We start from the raw sequence: 22,607 nt of genomic DNA on the forward strand, positions 1-22,607 counted from the left end.
TGACTTCTTTCCTAGGTTGCTATGTCCCGAGTTCTCTCCCTTTGTGATTTCATTATTGTTTCTACCTCCTTTAGATCCTGGATGGTTTTGTTCAATTCCTTCACCTGTTTTGTTGTGTTTTCCTTTAGTTTTTCAAGGGCTTCTCCCTGTTTACTTGTGTTCTCCCAAATTTCATTAAGGGAGTTATGTCCTTCTTGAAGTCCTAATGAAGCCCTCCATCAGCATAATGACCTGTGATTTTTAAATCTAAGTCTTGCTTTCCTGGTGTGTGGGGGTATCCAGGGCTTGCTGTTGTGGGAGAATTGGGTTTGCGTGGTGCCATATCACCTTGATTTCTGTTAGCAATATTCCTACGTTTACCTTTTGCCATCTGGTTATGTCTGTTGTTGGTTGGTCCTGCTATCACTGGCTGGTGCTTGCCCTTCCTGTTTGCCTGCAGGCCTATCTCAGCAACCCTGGGTGATGTGCTTTCCCCTGGCACAGATTGCTGTGGTGCTGCTGAGCTCCTGGATGCAGGTGGAGTCCTGGTAGGGATGTGTCCCAAGTGATCCTCCACTCTGGTGAGGATCCTGCCTACCAGTATGCCCCTTCCCACTGTCACAGGAGCAAAGATGGTGGCAGCCTTACCTCTGAATGCAGGACTCCCTCTAACTGTGGGACTCCCTGCAGGTCAGATGTTCCCTGGCAGGATAGGTGCCCAGACAGCTGTGGGGCTGCCCAGCTCCTAGGTGCAGGTAGAGCACTGGCAGGCTGTGTCCCGAGTGATCTTTTACTCTGATGTTCCATGCATACCTGGCTGAGCTGGCTGCTTGGTCACAGGAGCAAAGATGGTGAAGATAGCCTTTTCAACAAATGGTGCTGGTTCAACTGGCGTCTAGCATGCAGAAGACTGCAAATTGATCCATTCTTATCTCCTTGTACTAAGCTCAAGTTCAAGTGGATCACACTGAAACTACTAGAAAAGAAACCTGGGAAGAGTCTTGAGCACATGTGCACAGGGGAAAATTTCCTGAACAGAACACCAATAGCTTATGCTCTAAGATCAAGAATTGACAAATGGGACCTCATGAAATTACAAAGTTTCTGTAAGGGAAAAGAGACTGCCAATGGGACAAAATGGCAACTAACAAATTGGGAAAAGATCTTTACCAGCCCTACATCTGACAGAGGGCTAATATCCAAGATATACAAAGAACTCAAGAAGTTAGACTCCAGAGAGCCAAATAACCCTATTAAAAATGGGGTACAGAACTAAACAAAGAATTTTAACCTGAGGAATATCAAATGGCTGAGAAGCACCTAAAGAAATGTTCAGCATCCTTAGTCATCAGGGAAATGCAAATGAAAACAACCCTGAGATTTCACCTCACACCAGTCAGAATGGCTTAAGATCAAAAACTCAGGAGACAGCAGGTGCTGGCAAGGATGTGGAGAAAGAGGAACACTCCTTCACTGCTGGTGGGATTGAAAACTGGTACAATCTCTCTGGAAAGCAGTTCGGCGGTTCCTCAGAAAACTGGGCATGATACTACCGGAGGACCCTGCTATATCACTCTTGGGCATATACCCAGAAGATTCCTCAGCATGTAATAAGGACACATGCTCCATTAAGTTCATAGCAGCCCTATTTATAATAGCCAGAAGCTGGAAAGAACCCAGATGTCCCTCAATGGAGGAATGGATATAGAAAATGTGGTATATTTATACAATGGAATACTACTCAGCTATTAAAAACAATGAATTCATGAAATTCTTAGGCAAATGGGTAGAACTGGAAAATATCATCCTAAGTGAGGTACCCCAATCATAAAAGAACACACATGGTATGCACTCACTGATTAGTGGATATTAGCCCCAAAGCTTGGAATACCCAAGACACAATTCACATATCAAATAATGCATAAGAAGGAGGAAGAACAAAGTATGGATACTCTGGTCCTTCTTAGAAGGGGGAACAAAATACCGAGACAAAGTGTGGAGCAGAGTCTGAGGGAAAGACCATCCAGAGACTACCCCACCTAGTGATCCATCCCACATATAGTTACAAAACCCAGACACTATTAATGATGCCCACAAGTGCTTGCTGACTAGAGCCGGATATAGCTGTCACCTGGGAGGCTCTGCTAGTGCATGACAAATACAAAGGGGGACAGAGCCCGCCATTGAACTGAGCACAGGGTCCCCAATGGGGGAGCTAGAGAAAGGACCCAAGAGTTGATGGGGTTTGCAGAACCATAGGAGGAACAACGATCTCAGCCACCTCTACTCCCAGAGCTCCCAGGGACAAAGCCAGATTGTACACATGGTGTTACCCGTGGCTCCAGATGCATAGGCAGCAGAGGATGGCCTGTTGGACATCAAAGGGAGGAGAGGCCCCTGGCTCTGGAAAGTCTTGATGAAGTAGTGTAGGGGAATACCAGGGCAGGGAAGTAGGAGGGGGTTGATTGGGGAACTGGGAGAGGGGAGATGGCTTATGGGATTTTTTGGGGGGGGGAGCAGCAGGAAAGGGGAAATCATTTGAAATGTAAATAAAGTATATATCTAATTTAAAAAAGACCAATGATTAAGTAATGCAGGTTAATATTCGATTGAACTTATGGTCATGTCAGATACTAGTTAATTACAGAAATATCCTTCCTAGATTGAACAAATTATAGCTAGTAACAAGCTACCTTTGTCAGTTCAGATATACTAGATAGACATATGGTTTTCATAAACCTCAGAGACCTACAGAATATGAAATTTTAGTATGTTTTATAATTTTAAGACTTTTTTCTACGAGACATGTGAGACCCTAGCAGCACCCTCTTCTACATAAAAGAAGATGATGTTTGTTGAAGAATATCCTTATGGAATTTGCTTCAAATGTGGCAAGCCGCCACTGGGCAAGAAACTGCCATTGCTTCAACCACAGACAGAATGCTATAAAAATGACCTAATGGGAAGAAGAGAAGACAACTGCCAAGCTCTGCAAGAACAAGACAGGCAAGTCCTTCATAGCTCCTGCTTCATGTAATTGACTGTCAGATATACTTGGACAGGAGGCTGAAGATGGGTGCTCCACCATTACAGAAGAATTTGGGGCAATTGTCCAGTCAGCCAACTGTATCACTTTTATAGTTTTGAAAGATGCTTGTCTGCATTTCCTGCATACTCAGGTAATATGTATTCCTTTTTAAGTCTCTGATAGAATTGAAGGTTAGGTAGTTATAGTCTCACAGTAAGCTTAAGTTATTTAGGATTAAGAAAAAATTTTAGATCTAAGAAGATGGTTTTAGGTTGGTAATCCAAGCTATAATAGAAAATTATTTAGGTACAGAACTGTAAACTCACCAAGAGAGCTAATGAAATACTTTCTCCAAAGTTGCCAAATACATATGGACTGGATGTTGTGAATATAAATCTTACTTGATTTTTTCATAATTGTCATTATTTTTATGGCTTATTATTATAAGAACTTTTTGTTGGATTGCAAGGGGAAATGTGGAACAAATCTCCTGTACTGTTCAGAAGCATCACCTCTCAATAAAAATCCTCTTGGGATATTAGCTTAGGCAGGAAACAGGGAAGTGGAAACTGCAGCACAAAGAGAGGATGTCTGTAATAAAGACAGGTGTGGGAAGAAGGTTTGGCCCCAGACACAGTGGAAGACAGTCACATGTAACTGTGGATCAGGTAACCAAACGTGTGGCAAAATTTAGATAGAATAATGGGATAATTAAGTCATGTGCTAGCCAGGGAAGGATCCCAAGCATTTGGTCAAGGCATTTGTAAATATATTTTAGTCTCAGGGTCATTATTCTGGAAGCTTGGAGCTAAGTAGAAAATTATGAGATTAGAGAAAACACTACAAGAGGAGGTGAGGTCGATTCTCTTTCTGGTTCCTGCTCCTGTTGCTGCTGTTACTAGTGTAACAAGTTGTGAAAAAGTGACAATAAGAAGAAATTGGAGATAGCCTGATGAGACAAATATTGGGCTTGCCCCAAGGAACTCAATACCCTAATTCAGCAGAAAGTAGTCTAAAGAGGTCTGGAGTTGGAAGGGATCAGGATGGAGAAGTGTGTTAGCTATAAGAATCCAAATAAAGTAGTGAAGACAAGTACAGCAACAAGAGGCACCCAGATGTAGGACAAGGCAAAATGCAAAACTTTGTTTCTAATACTATAGAAGAGACATCAGGGTACAAAAAAATTGAATATAGTATTTCAGACTATCAGCAAAAGGTTTATCGTGGGTACTATTACTGGGTTCTCTCCCATTTTGCTTCCAGAAGGGATTGGGATTGTCTCCTCCTCCTCCTCCTCCTCCTCCTCCTCCTCCTCCTCCTCCTCCTCCTCCTCCTCCTCCTCCTCCTCTTCCTCCTCCTCCTCCTCCTCCTCCTCCTCCTCCTCCTCCTTCTCCTCCTCCTCTTCCTCCTCCTCCTCCTCCTCCTCCTCTTCCTCTTCCCTCTTCCTCCTCTTCCTCCTTAGGCCTGACCTAAGCCTGCATTCAGTTACTGGAAAAGCCGCAAACTGATCCAAGAATCTCTTCACCCCTAAATGGAAACAATCGGCTCTTAGGAGGGAAGTACCTAGAGTTTCAGATGGTCATGGATTACCCAGGCTTACTAAGCTCACTGCTAGCCAATGATGTCATGTCATGCTTGTAGTTGTAAATGTCAACCAATTATGTAACCACCAAGTTGGAAAGCCCCTTACCCTGATGTAACTGCAATAAAAAGCCTGAATCAGGTGCTCAGGGCCTTCCGCACTACCTTGCTGCATCGAATGAGCCTGAGGGGTTGAGCTCAAGCTTGCATAAAGACTCTTTGCTTTTGCATGTGAGTTTGACTCCTGGTGGTCTTTGGGGAGTCTTGAATCTGGGCATAACATTTGGGGGCTCGCCCAGGATCCTCAAACCCCGCCTCCAGGATCCCCAAACTGAATCAACTTCCAGCTGGTGTCTATTTGTCTCATCCCTGTCCCAACATTTTGGCACTCATTCTTTTTCTGTAAGAGTTGCCCATCGGAGGTCTAAGCAGATGCACTGGATGATTCTAGGTTGCGGGCTTTGGGAGAGGCTCCCAGCCTACCAGCTCAGTGGCTTGGATTCCCCTCATAGATCTGAAGAGATTAGGCAGACCACTCCCACAGCATGGTGTGAGGCATTGTCTCACTTCACTTTTGCCACCGCATGTCCAGAGGGTTGAGTGCCTTAGTGTTTGGTGTGTATTTCTATTTTCTCTGTGTTTGACTTATTTTCTTCTGGCTGACAGAATGGGAGAGACCCAGACTACACCCCCCCCCCCCGTTGATTCTATTATTGGCTCATTTTAAAGACTACTGGTATAGGGCTAGAAGTCAAGGATTAGACAGATGTTAAGAAAGATAAACTGGCCACTTTCGGCAGGAATGAGTGACTGACCTTCAACTTTGGTTGGCCCACAGAGAGAACTTGGAACCTGCCCAAGATTTTCCAGTCTAAGGACATCATTTACAGGTGGCCCAGACATGCAGAACAAGTCCCCTACACCAACACCTGGTCCAAGACTCACCCAAATGGCTGGAGATGCTCTTGCCACCATGGCAACTACATCCTGCTATTCTCTCCCTGGATGGTGGTGAGAAGAGAAAAACTGAAATTAAACCTAAACCTATTGTGTGCCTTGCCCCCTTTGTCCTGTCTTGCAAAGCAGAAGAGAAGAAGAGATTCTTCTCTCCCTACCACCCTACTAGCCAATTGCCAGAACTCACCCAGGACCCCAACCTGAAGATGTGGGGGTCCCAGAATCCCCCCCATGGTGAACCTGCATCAAACACAGAGGAGAGCCCAAGGAGAGATTCCCTCAGACAAGGGAGGCAGATTCTATAGTACTCCCCTTGAGGACAATAGAGCCCCAAGATGGGGAAGGAAACCAACAATGCAGTATTAGACAGCTGCTACGAGTGACTTATATAAAAGGAAGCGCCAGAACCCCACGTTCTCAGAAAGAAACCCAGCAGCTTTAATTGACCTGTTGGATTCTGTTATTTTTACCCATCAGCCCACCTGGGATGACTGCCAACAGCTTTTGCAAATCCTCTTTAGCACCAAAGAGCAGGAGAGGATCCTCAATGAGGTCCAGAAATTGGTTCTGGGCAATGGTGGGAACCCTACCATCAACCAAACATTCAGAGATGACACGTTCACTTTGACCAGACCAAACTGGAACTTCAATTCGGCAGAAGGTAAGGAGAGATTCCATGTCTACCACCAGATTCTAATGGAGGGTTTTCTGGGCAGCTGTGTGCTGATCCATGAATTTGGCTAAAACACACAGAGAGCAACAGGGAAAAGCACCAGCCCCTTCTTAGAAAGAATTATGGAGGCTTAATGCACCTATATGTTCTTAGACCCAGAGGTGCCTGAAAATAAGTCAGTGGTTATTATGGCTTTTGTTAAGCAGGCAGCCCCTGACATCAGGCATAAGTTACAGAGAATAGATAGGCTAGGGGACAAGAGTCTGAAGAAGCTGTTAGAAGTGGCCAAGAAAGTATATCATGATAGAGAAACTCCTGAAGAGAAGCGGTTGCAGGCCATGACCATGGCCAACAAGAGACACACTCACCTAACTCACAAGGCAAGAAACGACAATTGTGCTACCTGGAGGCTGGAAAAAGGTAAGCTCCCCCAACAGGAGGAAAAGCTGAGATTTCGGAAGAACCAAGGTACTTACTTTACGGAAATGGGACATTGGGTCAAGGACTGTTTTGAGAAACCCCAGAGACGATCCATGTCCAGGAGCACTTGCAGATCCTCGAGTTAGAATAACTTAGTAACTGGAGGGGAAGGGGTTTGGACCCATCCCTGATCCCAGGGTTACCCTTTAAGTGAAGGGGAAACCTATTGAATTCCTAGCAGACACAGGAATGCACCATTCAGTCCTGATCCAATCTCATGGTGAGTTGTCCTCAGACAAATCATGGGTACGAGAGGCCATTGGAATGAACCAGTGTGCATGGACTACCCGAAGAACTGTGGATCTTAGGATGGGAGGAGTATCTCACTCTTTTATGATCATTTAAGATTATCCTTACCCATTTCTGGGGAGAGATTACTAACTAAAATAGGAGCCCAGATTTCTTTCAACCAAAAAGGAACCTCTATCACGAACCATGAGGGGTGTTCTATACATGTCCTCATCATCCTTGGAGGATGAATATATACTACATCAAAAGCCGGGTTCTCTCCCAAAGAGGTCTTTCTTGGGCAGAAACCAGAGGAATAGGTTTGTAGAGCCATAGGGTCCCTATTTGAATTTAACTAAAACCAGGGGCAATGCCTGCCAGGTAAGACAGTACCGATACCCCCAAGAAGCCAAAGTGGGTATTACTCCCCAAATCAGAAGGTTCAGAGACTTGGGCATACTAGTACCTTGCCAACCCTCATGGAACACACCTCTCCCAGTTAGAAAGACCAATTCCAATGACTATAGACCAGTCCAGGGTCTCAGAGTTGAACAAATGGGTTATGGATATTCATTCCATGATGTTGAATCCACACCCTTCTAAGCCCTCTAGAGCCATCTAAAGGTTAGTACATGGTGCTAGATCTGAAAGATGACTTCTTCAGCCTGTCCCCTAAGGCCAGTCCCTTTTCACCTTTGAATGGCATGACTTTGAGATGGGGTTCAATGGACAGCTAACTTGGACTAAACTGCCACAGGGATTCAAGAACTCACCAATCACTTTCTTTCTTTTTTAAAGATTTATTTATTTATTTATTTATTTCATATATGTGAGTACACTGTAGCTGTCTTCAGACACACCAGAAGAGGGCATTGGATGCCCACTACAGATGGTTGTGAGCTACCATGTGGTTGCTGGGAATTGAACTCAAGACCTCTGGAAGAGCAGTCAGTGCTCTTAACCACTGAGCCATCTCCCCAGCCCCTCACCAATCATTTTTGATGAGGCCCTATATGAGGACTTGGGTGAATATCAGTGGGACTACCCATTACCATCTCCTGCAATATGTGGATCTCTTGGTGGCATCAGAAACAAAGGGAAACTGTCAAGAGAGCCCTGAAGATGTACTGACAGCACTGGGGAATTTAGGTTGTCAGGTGGCTAAGAAAGCCTAGATCTGTCAACAAGAGGTAAGGTACCTGGGGTATAGCTTCAAAGGAGACCAATAAAGGCTATCAGAGGCTAGGAAAGAGAGTATCGTAAAAATTCCAACCCCACTCTCTAGGAGAGAGGTCAGGGTGTTCCTAGGGTCAGCAGGATATTGCCACCACTGGATTCCAAACTTTGCCAAATTGGCCAAGCCTCTTCAGGGTCCACAAAGGAGAAAGAGACCTTCCAACGGGCAAAAGCCCAAGAGGACTCCTTCAAAGGCTCAAGCAGGTCCTCGCAGGCTCCAGTCCTGGGGTTGCCTGACATTACCAAGCCCTTTCATCTACACATAGATGAGAACAAAGGAGTAGCTATAGGTGTCCCCACACAATTATTAGGTCTCTGGAATTGGCCAGTGGCATCCCTATCCATGAAGTTAGACCCAGTAGCCAGTCGGTGGCCGCCCTGACTACGAGTCATTGCTGCCATGGCCCTGCTTATTAAAGATGCAGACAAATTGACTCTGGGGCAGAAACTCACTGTCACCACCCACTATGCCATCAAGAGGATCCTCAGACAGTTCCCTGACCAATGGATGATCAATGCTTCCATGAGTCATTATCATAGCCAGCTGCTAAACCTCCAAAGCAAACCAATGCCACTTTAAACCCTGCCTCCCTACTCTTCGATCTAGACCCAGAGGCCCCATGGCATGGCTGTGTGGGGATCCTGAGTTAAGTACACAGGCTCAGAAAGGACCTGATAGATCAACCAGTCTCCGATGCAAGGTCTCTTGGTACATGGACAGCAACAGTTTTGTGCACAACAGACAAGGTATATAGGGGTGGCTGTGGTGTCTGACTCAGAGACTACTTGGAAATTGGATCTACCAGCTGGGACTTTGGCCCAGCAAGCCAGACATGTAGCCTTGATGGAGTCTTTAAAATTAGAAAAGGACAAGAAACTCAATGTTTATATAAACAACAGGTATGCCTTTTCAATGGCCCATGTCCATAGGGCCATTTACCAAGAAAGGGGCTTCCTAACAGCTGTAGGAAAGCCATTAAAAACAAACAAGAGATCTTAAACTTGTTGGAGGCCCTCTGGCTCCCAAAGATTAGCTATTCTACATTGCCTGGGCCACCAGAAGTCTATTATACCTGAGGCCAGGGGAAACCAGAGAGTAGACATGACAACTAAAGGAGCAGCCCTCCACTTCATTAAGTTATTGACTTTTCAATTACTTGACTCTGGAGCCCCAATTCTTCCAGATAAACATAAGGACATTGCTTATATCAGAAATAAATTGCCTATGTCCCACAAGCCTAGAGACTGGTGGTTAACTGAAGACTGTAAGCTGTTTCTACCTGAGGACATCACTAGGAAATCACTCCAGCATATCCACCAGACCACACACACAGGAACAAGGAAGACAGGAGATTTGATTCAATGTGCAGACCTAAAAATTCTCCACCTCAAGTACTTGGTTGAGCAGATTGCCTCCCAATGTTTGAACTGCAAGCTCTAGAATGCATATAATCTTCCAAAAGAAAAGGGGTCCAATCTGGGTGCCCCCTGGACATAGTTACAGGTATCTCTTAGTGCCTGTAGATATCTTTTCAGGTCGGGCTTAGGCCTTCCCCACCAAGCATGAGATGGCACAGATGGTGATCCAGAAACTGCAGGAGGAAATACTTCCAAGGTATGGTCTTTCAGCTCTCCTAAGCTCTGACAATGGACCAGCCTTCACTGTTCAGGTAACACAGGGAATGGTCAAAGCCATAGGGGGCAGATAAGAAATTATATTGTGCTTACAGGCTCCAAAGTTCAGGGCAGGTAGAAAGGATAAATAGGACTCTAAAAGAGACCCTTACTAAATTAACCATAGAGGCTGGTGGGGTCTGGGTGTCTCTCCTCCCCTTGCCCTATATAGGGTTCATAAAACACCCTACACTTTGTGATTGACCCCTTTTGAGATCATGTATAGGAGACCCCTTCCTAGCCTAAAAGCTGGTGAACTTACTGAGATTTCTAACAAACATGTTCTTGCCCATACCCCTTACCCATACCCAAAGAAACTTTGGGCCCAATTAAAGGCAATCTCCTCCACTTACACCACATGACTGACTACTGGCCCAGAGAGTGGGTATTCATTAAGGGACATCAGAGGCAGTCCCTGGAGTCACTTTGGGAAGGACCCTATGTTGTGCTTGGCTACTTCATCATGATGAATGAGGTTTTTGATGTGGCTTGTGAGTATCTTATTGAACATTTTTCGCATCAATGTTCATAAGAGAAATGGGTCTGAAGTTCTTTTTCTTAGTTGAGTCTTTGTGTGGTTTAGGTATCAGAGTGACTATGGCCTCATTGAGTTTGGCACTGTTCCTTCTGCTTTTGTGGAATTGTTTAGGGAGTATTGGTATTAGCTCTTCTTTGTGCCATAAAGTCTGGTAGAATTATGCACTAAAACCATCTGGCCCTGGTTTTTGTTTGATGGGTGGGTTGGTTTTTGATTATGTTTAGGGGCAGCCTGCGACTTTTAATGACTGCTTCCATTGCTTTAGGGGTTTTAGGGCTATTTAAATAGTTTGATTTAACTTTGATTAAGTAGTATCTGTATAGAAAATCTTTGTTTCCGTTAAGATTTTCCAATTTTGTGGAGTTTAGGCTTTTGAAATAAGACCTAATGATTCTTTGGATTTCTTCAATGTTTGTTATTGTGCCTCCCTTTTAATTTCTGATTTTTTTAAAATTTGGATTCTATCTGTCTTTTGGTTGGTTTGGTTAAGTTTTGTCTGTCATGTTGATTTTCTCCAACATGATTGCTTCGCTTCTTTGTATTGCTTTCTTTGTTTCTGATTGATTTCAGCCCTGATTTTGATTATTTCCTGCCTTCAACTCCTAATTTCTTTCTTTCTTTTTTTTTTTAAAGATTTATTTATTTATTTTATGTATGTGAGTACACTGTAGCTGTCCCCAGACACATCAGAAGAGGGCGTCAGATCTCATTACAGATGGTTGTGAGCCACCATGTGGTTGCTGGGATTTGAACTCAGGACCTCAGGAAGAGCAGTCAGTGCTCTTAACCACTGAGCCATCTTTCCAGCCCAACTCCTAATTTCTTATGGAGGCATTTAGTGCTACAAACTTTCCTCTTAGCACTGCTATCATTGTGTTCCATAAATTTGGGTATGCTGTGCCTTCCTTTTCATTGAATTCTAGAAAGTCTTTAATGCCTTTATTTCTTCCCTAACCCAGGGATCACTGAGTAGAGATCAATTTTATAAGTGTGTAGGCTTTTTGGTGTTTCTGCTGTTACTGAAGTCCAGCATTAATCCATGGTGGTCTGATAAGATACAAGGTGTTATTTCAATTTTCTTATATCTGTTGAGGCTTGCTTTGCGATGATTACATGGTCAATTTTGGAGAAGGATCCATGAGATGCCAAGAAGGTATATTCTTTTGTGTTTGGGTAAAATGTTTTATACATAATGTCTGTTAGTTATGTCTCTGTTTTGTTTTTGTCTGAATGGCCTGTCAATTGGTGAGAGTGGATTCTGTACCCCTACTTTATTTAGGGTTCTAGAACACTTCAACTTCCCTTCTAGCCAAGAGGTAGGGAAAAAAGATTTGTAGGAAAAGGTGGTTGTAGACCTGTTTAGAAGTAGTTCTTTGGGGGTGATTCCACAGTTCATCATCAGGATACCAGCAGTCCAGTACAATAGCAAACACCAAACATGAATCAGTAGCAATAGCTTGATTCAGCAGAAACTGCAAGGTACTGCCAAATCAGCATGAGTCAGCAGAATTGGCAAGAATCAGCTAGAACACCATGTAAAGTTTTTTGCCATGTTTCTCTCTACAAAGTGAAGACCAGCAGAGACCAGCAAAGCATTGCACGGCCAGTGAAGTATTGCAAGGTTTATCAATGCAAGAATGTCCTTCCACTGTCTTGGGATTCTACTTACACTTTTTCAAACATCAAGGGCCCTCTCAAGTGTCTGCTTCAGCAAAACATCCTTTCTTGTGTCATTTTCAACAAAACATTTTCTCACAAGACAGTCTCCAGAAAAACATCACATGATCCAATTGAGTTTCCAAAAAAACCAGAAATTTCTGCTTCAGGGTGCCATTTGTTGTGAACTGTTTTTGGTAAGCTCATATTTTTCCTCCCAGCCCCAAGCTTCCAGAATAATGATGATGACACTTAAATATATTTACAAATACCTTGGCCCAAGGCTTTGGGTCACTTCCTAACTAACTCTGCCGCTACAGAAATAACAGAGAGAATAAAACGACACACAATGTGAAGAAAAATTACCACTTCAATGCCCACTCCCCATAGATGGTTGTAGGAAAGTGATCTCAGAATCTGCTCTAACTTGTTTACTCAGGTTACTGAGCGAAGTCTAGAATATTATGTCACAGAGACAAGAGCATAAACTGCATTTATTCTATTTCTATACACCCATTCAATTCATTTAAAACTAGATTCTTATTTGTCTATTTGTGTGTGACTGTGTGTGTGTGTGTGTGTGCATGTGGGCTCCTGTGCATTCGCAGGTGCCATGGGGAATCACAAAGGGCATCAGATCCCTTGGGGCTGGAGTTACAGGTGGTTTGTCAACTTGATACTAGCAGAGAAGATGAGCCTCAACTGAGAAGGTGCCTCCATGAGACCAAAGTTTATCTGAAAGCAAGTTTATCAGGCATTTTCTTTATTAACGACATGGGAGGCCCAACTCCCTGTGTGAATGGTGCCACCCGTGAGCAAATGGCTCTGGGTCCTATAAAACAACCAGCTTGGCAGCCAGGCCTGGTGGCTTTTGATCCCGGCATGCAGGAGGCAGAAGTTGGTGGATTTCTGTGAATTTGAGTACAGCCTGGTTTACATACTGAGTTTCAAGACAGCCAGAGGTACACTGTGAGACCCTATCTCAAAAAACAAAATAAAATAAAACAAAACAAAGAAAGAAACATCTACCGAGCCATGGACAGCAAGCCTATAGGCAGTGTCCCCCTGTGCTTCCTGCTTCAGTCCCTGCTCTGGCTTCCCTCAGGGACTGACTGTGATTGGTGTGTGCAATCCTAATAAACTCTTCCTTTCCCAAGTTGGTTTTACTCAGGGTTTTATCACAGTAACAGAAACCAAACTAGAACAGAATGTTCCTTCCTACTTTTGAAAATGTGTCCAGTAAACATCAAATTTAAAATATTTTCGACCTCAGACATCTACTTCTCAAATAGACAGTAGACAGAAGCCTGTGACTCATTTCTGTGGGATTTACTAAGGAAGGCTGACATCCACCAGCCCACCATAGGAACATGTATTAACAATAAACTTGAGTTGTGTGTGTGTGTGTGTGTGTGTGCATATGACTTCCTGGAATCACATAAAGTCAGCAAGCGACCTCTTCATCCATGTGAGGATTAATAAAACAGATATTATCCACATTTGGCGTGTAGGGAGCTAGCCTGCTATACGCATTGTGGTGTGGTCAGTGACAGCTGTTCCTCTGGGGCAAATGATGCCCAGTATAGAACTACAAAGGGCTTCGTCATTGATGGCTTCTTAAACAGAAGTGCTATGGTGTGGTTTGGGGATACAGTGACTTGTTACTGCCCCAAATACATTCCAGGGTGGGGTGAAGACATCAGGAGTTTATTTATGGCTTTGCTGAGTCAGCTTACACCTGCTTGCAACTTTTGCCTTTGAATCAATCATTAACGATCTCTGTCTGTGAGAACCATAGCTCATGGGAGCTCACTATAACAATAGCTTATTTTCTGTTCCTTTAGGAATAAAATTAAAATGTACATAAACTTTAAAAAAATTTAAATTAGTATACATGGAATAGATGGCTCACCAGTTAAGGAGGCAAGCTGTTCTTATAGAGGACTCAGGTTTGCTCCTAAAATCCACATTGGACAGCTCACCCACATGTAACTTTAATTCTGGGGACTCCAATTCCCTCTTGCTTCCCTTCTGAAGCAACTGCGTGTATATACGTGCGTGTGTGCACTTACACACACACACACTACACACACACACACACACACACATGGGTGGGGGGAGGAGAAAGATTGAGGAGGGTTAATAAATATTAATTAAAAAATTAAAATCAGTATACAAAGTATTGGTATATTGCATAACATTCTCTCTCAGGAATAAAAAGATGGCTTGTTAAGAGCACTGGCTGCTTTTCCAGAAGACCAAGGTTCAGGTCCAAGCATCTACATAGTGGCTCAAAACTGTCAAAATCTCTAATTCCAGAAGATCCAATGCTCTCTTCTGGCTTCCTTATCCCTAGACATGTTGTTCAGGTTTGGATCAATCCAGGGCTTCCTTAGAGTCCCTGATGAAGCTAGGAAGAAAGCTAGGCCTGTGTCCTTGCTCAGGAGCAGAATTAGCAGGGAACATTTGGGGCTGGGGCCTGAGATGCAAAGGAGTCAAGGTTTCCCTTCCTGGCTCATCTCCTAGAAGAGACTGGAGATGTCAATCCGAAGGTTCAATGCTAAGGTGCAACGCTCTTAACACATCACGTTCCCCCTGTGCTGCATTGCTTCGTTCGTTTCCTGCTGACACTGACCTATTCCCCTCTGGAAATAGCAAATAAGATGCTGTACAACCACCGCTACCACCACCACCACCACCACCACCACCACCACCACCACCACCACCACCATCACAACCATCACCACCATCACTGCCACCATCACCACCACCACTGCCACCACCACCACCATCACCACCACCGTCACAACCATCACCACCACCACCACCACCACCACCACCATCACAACCATCACCACCATCACCACCACCACCACCACCACCACCACCATCACCACCACCGTCACAACCATCACCACCACCTCCTCCTCTTTTGTTTTATTTTTGTTTGGCTTTTAGAGATAGGATTTCTCTATGTCCTCCAGGTGTCCTAGAACTCACTGTAGATACCGGGCTGGCCTTGAACTCACAGAGGTCCACCAGCCTCTGCCTCTGAGTGCCAGGATTAAAGGGTTATTGCACCACACCTGATTATGGGGATGAAGTTGTTTTGTTTTTTGTTTTTAGGTAGGATCTCCTTTAAATTCAGGCTGGACTAGAAATCATTGTGTGCCTAGAGACTACCTGGTAGTCCTGGCCCTCATCTCCTCAAAGCCTCTGCCAGCACACCCTGATTGATTGTGTCCTGCTCAAGTGCCGGCAGCAAGGTGCTTTAATATTTTTGGAAAGTTCTCAGCCTTCATCCCTCAGATACCTTATTGTTTTTCCGATCCCACCCCCATCTCCTCTCCACCATGAGTTTCTAACCATCCAAATATTAGACTCTGTGTCATCCTACTTTAGGATGCTTATTGTCTTCAATTTTGGGGTTTTACTTTTTAAAAAAGACAGGAAATGATGTAGCCCAGGCTAGCCTCAAACTTGCTCTGTAGTTGAGAAAAGCCCTGAACTACTAACCCTTCTGGTGCTGCCTTTTAAGTGCTGGAATTGCAGGCATATACCTCCATGCCTGACTTAGTTTGACTTATTTCTATTGACCTACAGTGAAATATTTCTCTGATATATTTTTCAACTATGTTGAGTGTAATCATTTATAGTTGTTGAGCCAGAGTCTCACTTTAAAACCCAGGCTGGCCTCAAATTCATGATCCTCCTGCCTAAACCTTCTATTTGTGTGTGCACCACAGAAGCATTTTTTTTTTTTTTTCACCTGAGGTAGGGTTTCTCCGTGTAGCCCTGGCTGTCCTGGAACTTATTTTGTAGACCAGGCTGACCTCAATCTCATAGAGTTCCACTGCATCTGCCTTCTAAGTACTGGGATTAAGGGTGTGCACCACCACCTGCTACTTGGTAATACTTTTTCAGTCTACACTTTGTGGTTTAGATTTAGTGATTTCTATCATGCTGCCTGCCAGTTCAACTGTTTTCACCTCCATTGCCAATACACGGTTGAGCCCAATTAATTAGTGCTTTGAAGGTTTTTTTTTTTTTTTTTGATATTGTAGTTTACTTCTGCAATCTCCATCAAAAGATAGTGATTTCTCATCCACATCTACAGGTTTATTCTGTCCCCCAAACTCAAACACTAAATTACAACCTTCCTAAGGCCTGTAGAAATCAAGGAAGATTTTTCTTTTCTTTTTTAGATTTACTTTTTATACAGAGGCCAGAAAAGGGTGGAAGATCCTGGAATTGAACTTACAGGTGGTTGGGAGCCACTCAGTGTGGCACTGGGAACCCAACCTGGGTCCTCTGCAAGAGCTCTTAACCACGGAACCATCTCTCCAGTCCCAAGAATTTCCTTTTTGAAATGCATTGAACCAGGGCCTTTCAAATGTTAGACAAATGCTCTACCACTGAGCCATGTCCCCAGCCCATCACTGGTGGATTCTAAGCAAGGATTCTACTGTTAAGACCTGTGCCCTGCTCAAGGATATGCTCCTATACTTGTGATCTCTGTCCATGAGATAAAAATAAATCCAGGGGACCAGGCATGATGGCACAAGTCTTTGATTTCATTCAGGAGAGGAGGCAAGTAGATGTGTAATTTTAAGTCAAACTTGTCTAGATAATGAGCTTCAGGATAGAAGGCTGCACAGACAAACCTGGTCTCAACAAACAACAAAAACAGTCATAGTGAGATCAGGCAAAACGGAAACTTCTGGCTTGTTTTTCCGGAAAGTCAGTTATGCCAAATGATGTTTTACTGGAGCACATGGGTGAAAGGATGTCTTGCTAAAGCAGATATGTGAAAGAATGTTCTCCTGAAGCAGATGTAAAATGAAAGGATGTTTGGATATAGCAAACATGTAGAAGAGCCCATGATGGAGTACAAATATGACCCCACAGACAGTGGGAGGAGAGCATAGAGCATTGGGTTGGTTTGCTCCGCTTCACTATTCTTCTCTAACAACATGCATGTATTGACCTTATAAATCGTTGCTGAGCTCTACTAGTGATGATCCCAGAGAGAAACTCGACAAAGAACTGCGTGTGAGGTCCTGCAGCAGTTTGCCACTTCCACAGGCTCTGGCTGATTGGCGAGCCTTGTGGTTTCAGTTTGTGTGTGGTGCCTGCTAAGAGGACTGGACTGTGACTGCTGGTTCATGTGCACTGCCTGCTTAGAGGACTGGTCTGCAGCTGCTGAGTTGTATTTGCTGTTTGCTACAGGACTGAACTGCTGCCCAAGATGGAGCTTGCCCCCAAAGAACTATTGTTAAACAGGTTCACTTGCCACCTATCCTAATAACTTTCCTACTACCTTTGGTGGGTGGTGGGCAAGAGAAGAGGTTGAACATTTATTCAAAGTAGGTTGCAAAAAATTTATGCCTACAATCAGAGATAGATAAGCCTCTTCTAGAAACCACAAACAGGAGGGACTTTGGAAATACACTGGCAAAAAATATTAAAAAATAAAAATGTATTGACAAAAGAGCCCAAGAAGAACTCTTAGAGAATTCAAGAGAGGGAGGCCCCTGGGTGAGCTACAGAAAACTCAGCTTCTCCCATATGTGCCTGAAGATGCTCACAAATACGGACAAATTCCAGAGAATACAGAAAATGAAGCTGTTGCTCAAGAAATCTGGGGCTGGCAAATTCTTTGTGCAGACCATGGATTTGACCTAACTACTTCCCAGTGGGGAGCAGGAACCACTCCCCTCGTTAGGCTGTAAGCTATTTAACCTGTAGTGGTCACCTCCATAACCAGCAGGGAGCCAGTAAAATCATTCTTTTGTTTCTGCACAGTCCCTCTGCTCTGCCTTTAATTCTAAATGGTTTAGGTGTGAACCACCACTTGGCTTTTCTCTTTTTCTTCTTCCTCCTGAGGTTGAGCCAGCACTTGGAGCAGTGACTGTCAGGGCACTGCCTCACAAGGGAACACAGGTTATTATAGTAGGAGGTCCTGCATTCTCCACACATCTTTAAGGTTTGTTTTAGGTTTGTGTGAATCAATGTTTGATGTATATGCACTATGTGTGTGTGTGTGTGTGTGTGTGTGTGTGTGTGTGTGTGTTTGTGTATGTGTATGTATGTATGTTGCCCTTGGAGCTCAGAAGAGGGCATCAGATCCCCTAAAGTGTAGTGAGCCACTGTGTGGACACTGGGATGTCCAGCCCTTCCTGCATCATTCCTGCACACCCTCTGCTATCAGATGACACAGTAGCACCCTGGTGGACCCTTGCTCTTTAAAGCCCTAGAGCTGTAAACATTGACCCTGTTCTTTATCTGAGATACAGCCTTGGAGAATCTGTGGGAGCAGCACAGATAAGTCTAAAAACTCAGGGCAGAAGATCATAGGAACTCTGGTCAGGGAGGAAATCTGATTTAAGATTGGAGGAGAAACAACACATTAACAATTCAAGTTTACTAAGAACCCTTTTGTCATCAGCAAATACTTTGTAAAAACATTTGCAGCAGTGATTACAAGAAAAAGCCCTTTCCTAAATGAATTCAGGGCCCAAAATTCCAATTGTGTAAGTTTCAGTTCACCTTATTGGGTTGATAACCATGGAATTTTCAAAAAGACCGTGGATTTAGTCTATTATGTACAAATACTAAAAGTCATCCAGTACAGAGTTGCTATGCTGTGCAAAGCACCATGGCCAGAGAGGCAGGTCACACACTGCAGACTTGACTGGGAAGCTGACTAAAGGGCCCTCACAACAGTAGTGCGGAATATGAGTCCTGCTTACAAGGGCTTTTCTCACTTTTCAGAAATGGCTGGGTCCTGAGTCACATGCAGCTCTTCCTATGAGGAAGTGATGCTTCAGTCAAGAGCAATTCTGCCAATCACCAGCTGTGGTTAAAGCCCTTCCTGCAGCCATTCTGCTGACCTGGATGGATTCCGAGATTTTCCTGCTCTGTCATATCCTGAGGGTGGCAACCTTACAATTCTTGTACATGGTGACAATACATTTATAGAGCAATGATCCTCTTGTAATTTTTGACATTTGTAAAGAACTGATCTCCCTGCTGGGTGTACACCTTTAATCCCAGCACTCAGGAGTTGATAGCAGGGAGAATCTCTGTGAGATCAAGTCTAGCTTGGTTTACAGAGCAAGTTCCACGACAGCCAAAGAAATCTGCTCTTAAAAACAAACAAACAAACAAAACAAAAAAAAATCAACAACAAAAAAAATGATCTCCCAAAGAGACGCACATCTCCCTGGTAAAGACTCCTGAAGCCTCTGGATTTGGGGAAAGTTTTTAACAAGCAGCAGCATGAAGCCCACCTAGAGATTCCCTGCACTGTGGACCCTCTGGTGGTAGACCAGATGTGATCGCTGACTGAAGCCCTTAGAGCAAATGCCGCAGATGTAGGGCCTTTCCCCAGTGTGGACCCTCTGGTGTGTGTGGAAGTGTGAGGCCTGACTGAAGCCCTTCCCACACTGCTGACATGTGTAGGGTTTCTCTCCTGTGTGGACCCTCTGGTGTGCAGTAAGCCCCGCACTCCAGCTGAACTCCTTCCCACACTCCTCACATTTGTACGGCTTCTCCCCGGTGTGAATTATCTGATGGACTTGGAGATTGGATCTCTGGCTGAAGGCTTTCCCACACGTGTCACACTTGTAGGGCTTCTCCCCAGTGTGCACCCTTTGGTGGGCCTGGAGGTGCGAGGCCTGACTGAATCGTTTCTGGCATGCATTGCATCTGAATGGCTTCTCGCCAGTGTGGACACTCTGATGCGCCTGCAGATTTGAGGCCTGACTGAAGCCTTTCCCACACTCCTCACATTTATATGGTCTCTCTCCAGTGTGGACTCTCTGGTGATTGTGGAGGTTCAAGCTCCAGTTGAAGCGCTTCCCACACACATCACATCTATAAGGTTTTTCCCCAGTGTGAACTCTCTGGTGGGCTTGAAAATAAGAGCTCTGACTGAAGCCCTTTCCACACACACTGCAGCAAAATGGCTTCTCTCCTGTATGGACCCGTTGGTGGCTTTGGAAGCTTGAGGCTGAACTGAAACCCTTCCCGCACTCTTCACATTTATATGGCTTCTCTCCTGTGTGGACCCGCTGATGGCTGTGGAGGTTGAAGCTCAAGCTGAAGCACTTCCCACACTCGTCACACTTGTACGGTTTCTCCTCAGTGTGGACTCTCTGGTGGGTGTGAAGGTTCGAGCTACAGCTGAAGCATTTGCCACAGTCTCCACACTTATATGGCTTCTCTCCTGTGTGAATTCTCTCGTGGGCTTGGAGGTGTGACCTCTGTGTGAAGCCCTTCCCACACACTTCACACTTGTAAGGTTTCTCTCCAGTGTGTACTCGGCAGTGAATGTTGAGATCTGTGCTGCGGCTGAAGCCCTTCCCGCAGTTGTCACAGCAGTAGGGCTTCTCGCCTGTGTGGATGGGCAGGTGAGCATACAGGTGTGAGCTCTGGTTGAAGCTCTTCCCACACTCAGGGCAGGTGTAGGGTTTCTCCCCTGTGTGCACTCTCTGGTGAGTCTGCAGATTTGAGCTCTGACTGAAAGCCTTGCCACACTCTTGACACCAGTAGCGCTTTCTTCCTGGATGAACACTTTGTTGAATGGAGACACTGGAGCTATGAGTGGTGTCTTCACGTGAACTATGTACAGGGGACTTATTTCCTGAGAGGACCTGCTGACGGGGGCTGCCAATGAATGTTTCTTGGCCCTTGCTGCACTGGTAGGCCTTCTGTTCTGTGCAAGTAGGAGACTGGGTGAGGGATGACACAGGAAAGATGATTTTACCGCAGTCACTGCTGCTGTGGACTTTGTCTCTTTCATGCAGTATATTGTTGTCTTGATGGGAAATGCAACTCAGTATGTCAACACCCAGAGCCAACAGCTGAGACTTAGCTTTCACCAGAGTCTGAGGACAGAGTTTCCCATGGTTCCATCTCTCAATTTTACTCCAAGAACTCTGAGCCCTCCCACACAGAAATTCCTGATTTTCGGTAATACAGGAATGATGGCTTGTGATGCTCTCCAGACAGCCGTCATCCTTGGAGGCCCGAGGAGGCTCTTCTGTTTTCCCGTGGCAGAAGGAGTGGCATTGCTCCAGGAAGTGAGAACTCCTTCCTTGAATGTTTTCTACAATATCTGGAGCGCTGGCCAGTTTCGTGACATCATGGCCTGTCATTTGCCAGCATGGAAGCCACCACAATGAAAGGCGCCTTAATCCTGTTGAGTCAAGAGTCTCTACCTTGTTTGGACTCTGACCTCCTAAAAGAATAGAGAATAGAAGGTAATATCAGCAAGGACGGGTACTTCGAAGGTCTAAGTCCTCATTTCTCTCTGGAAACATTACCTAAATACCAGCACTACAAAGAGTATGCACTCTCAAGAGCAAGCCACAGTTGACTGTTACAGGATATTTCCTGTCTACTCACATTGGGGCAGCGGAAGGTCTGTGATTGGACAGGAAAGGGGAGGCGGAGCTAGGAGTTGGAGAGACTGACAGACGTCAGAGGAGGAAAGGGAGGAATGGAGATGGCTTCAGACATGATGCTATCAAAAGGTTAGAAATTTTGGGATAAAGCTTTATTATTAATTGGCTTTTAAATTATCTATTGGCATCTTTAATTGTGTCTATAATAGACGTAAATCTAACTGACTAACTAACCAAGTGTTAAGAGTCATGCTTCTACCGGGTAATTGGATGGTGAGCTGGCAGACCATGGGTATGTGGGGCGTTGCGTGGTAGTGAGAGGAACTTGGGGTCCCCTGCCAGAGAGAGGGTTAACAGAGAGATCACCGAGTGAGATGACCCAGTGGAGGCCCTGTGGCCCCAGAGACCAGCAGCTCCAGAGAGTTGGCGGCGCCAGGAGTGAGAGAGCTTGGACGATGCCACAGCAGAGAGCTGCTGGGGATTTCTTTTTTAATATTTCCCACAACAGTTGACCCTGGTAGGACATTTGTGATAAACCCAGGAGAGAAGACTCAGGGGACCTTCAGCCTCTACTGAGTAACCTGCTTCACAAGGCCTGTGTGTAGTGTGCAGATGGATAATGGGAAGAAAGAACTTTTCAACATTTTGGCATTTAAACTTGAGCAATGATGTGGGTTAGAGCACACACAAGTCTTAACTCCTCCTGAGACTGGCGGGAACAGAGGAAACTAGAGCTACCTGCCTAAGCTGTCTGCCTGTGACATGTAGAATGATCTGGGGCACCGGACTGGGAGCCAAGGTGACAGAGTGTAATGGGAAGGCACGGGAGCTTCAGAGGCTGAGAGACGAAAAGAAGTGTAACAGGGATCACAGGCGCAGCAAAGCCCGATGTCCAGTTTGAGGAAGCCACTGTGTTTGAGAGCACATGTGTGTAGGAAGAGACCGAAATAACCTCAGTACACAAGCTCACTTGGAAAATACAAGAAGAGATAGAAAGCATGAAGATTGAAAGATTTAAAACACTCCAAACACACTGCTGATTAGGGAAGGGCTCTTCTGGGGTGAAGAAGGCAGGCTGCAAGGGCAGGAGGGAGTGGGTTTCTTTAAACATCTGCTCTGTAACCTAAGATCACGAGGCTCACAAAGGAGCAGGAAGAAGGGGCGCAA

General features: G+C 44.8%; 2 protein-coding genes across 2 annotated transcripts in view; both read right to left on the reverse strand.

Moving 5' to 3' along the window:
* The window catches only part of LOC127673844 (zinc finger protein 235-like), a 116,890-nt gene that overhangs the window by 89,391 nt on the left and 4,892 nt on the right, over positions 1-22,607 (reverse strand). The window lies entirely within an intron of this gene.
* LOC127665383 (uncharacterized) overlaps positions 18,440-22,607 on the reverse strand; it is a 31,911-nt gene continuing 27,743 nt past the window's right edge. Inside the window, exon 9 of the mRNA XM_052157789.1 lies at positions 18,440-21,274. Coding sequence (XP_052013749.1) covers positions 19,323-21,274 — 1,952 coding nt within the window. The 3' untranslated portion in view covers positions 18,440-19,322. The remainder of the gene's footprint in view (positions 21,275-22,607) is intronic.

Source organism: Apodemus sylvaticus, chromosome 1 (genome assembly GCF_947179515.1).
Source record: "Apodemus sylvaticus chromosome 1, mApoSyl1.1, whole genome shotgun sequence".
NCBI classification, from domain to species: Eukaryota; Metazoa; Chordata; class Mammalia; order Rodentia; family Muridae; genus Apodemus; species Apodemus sylvaticus.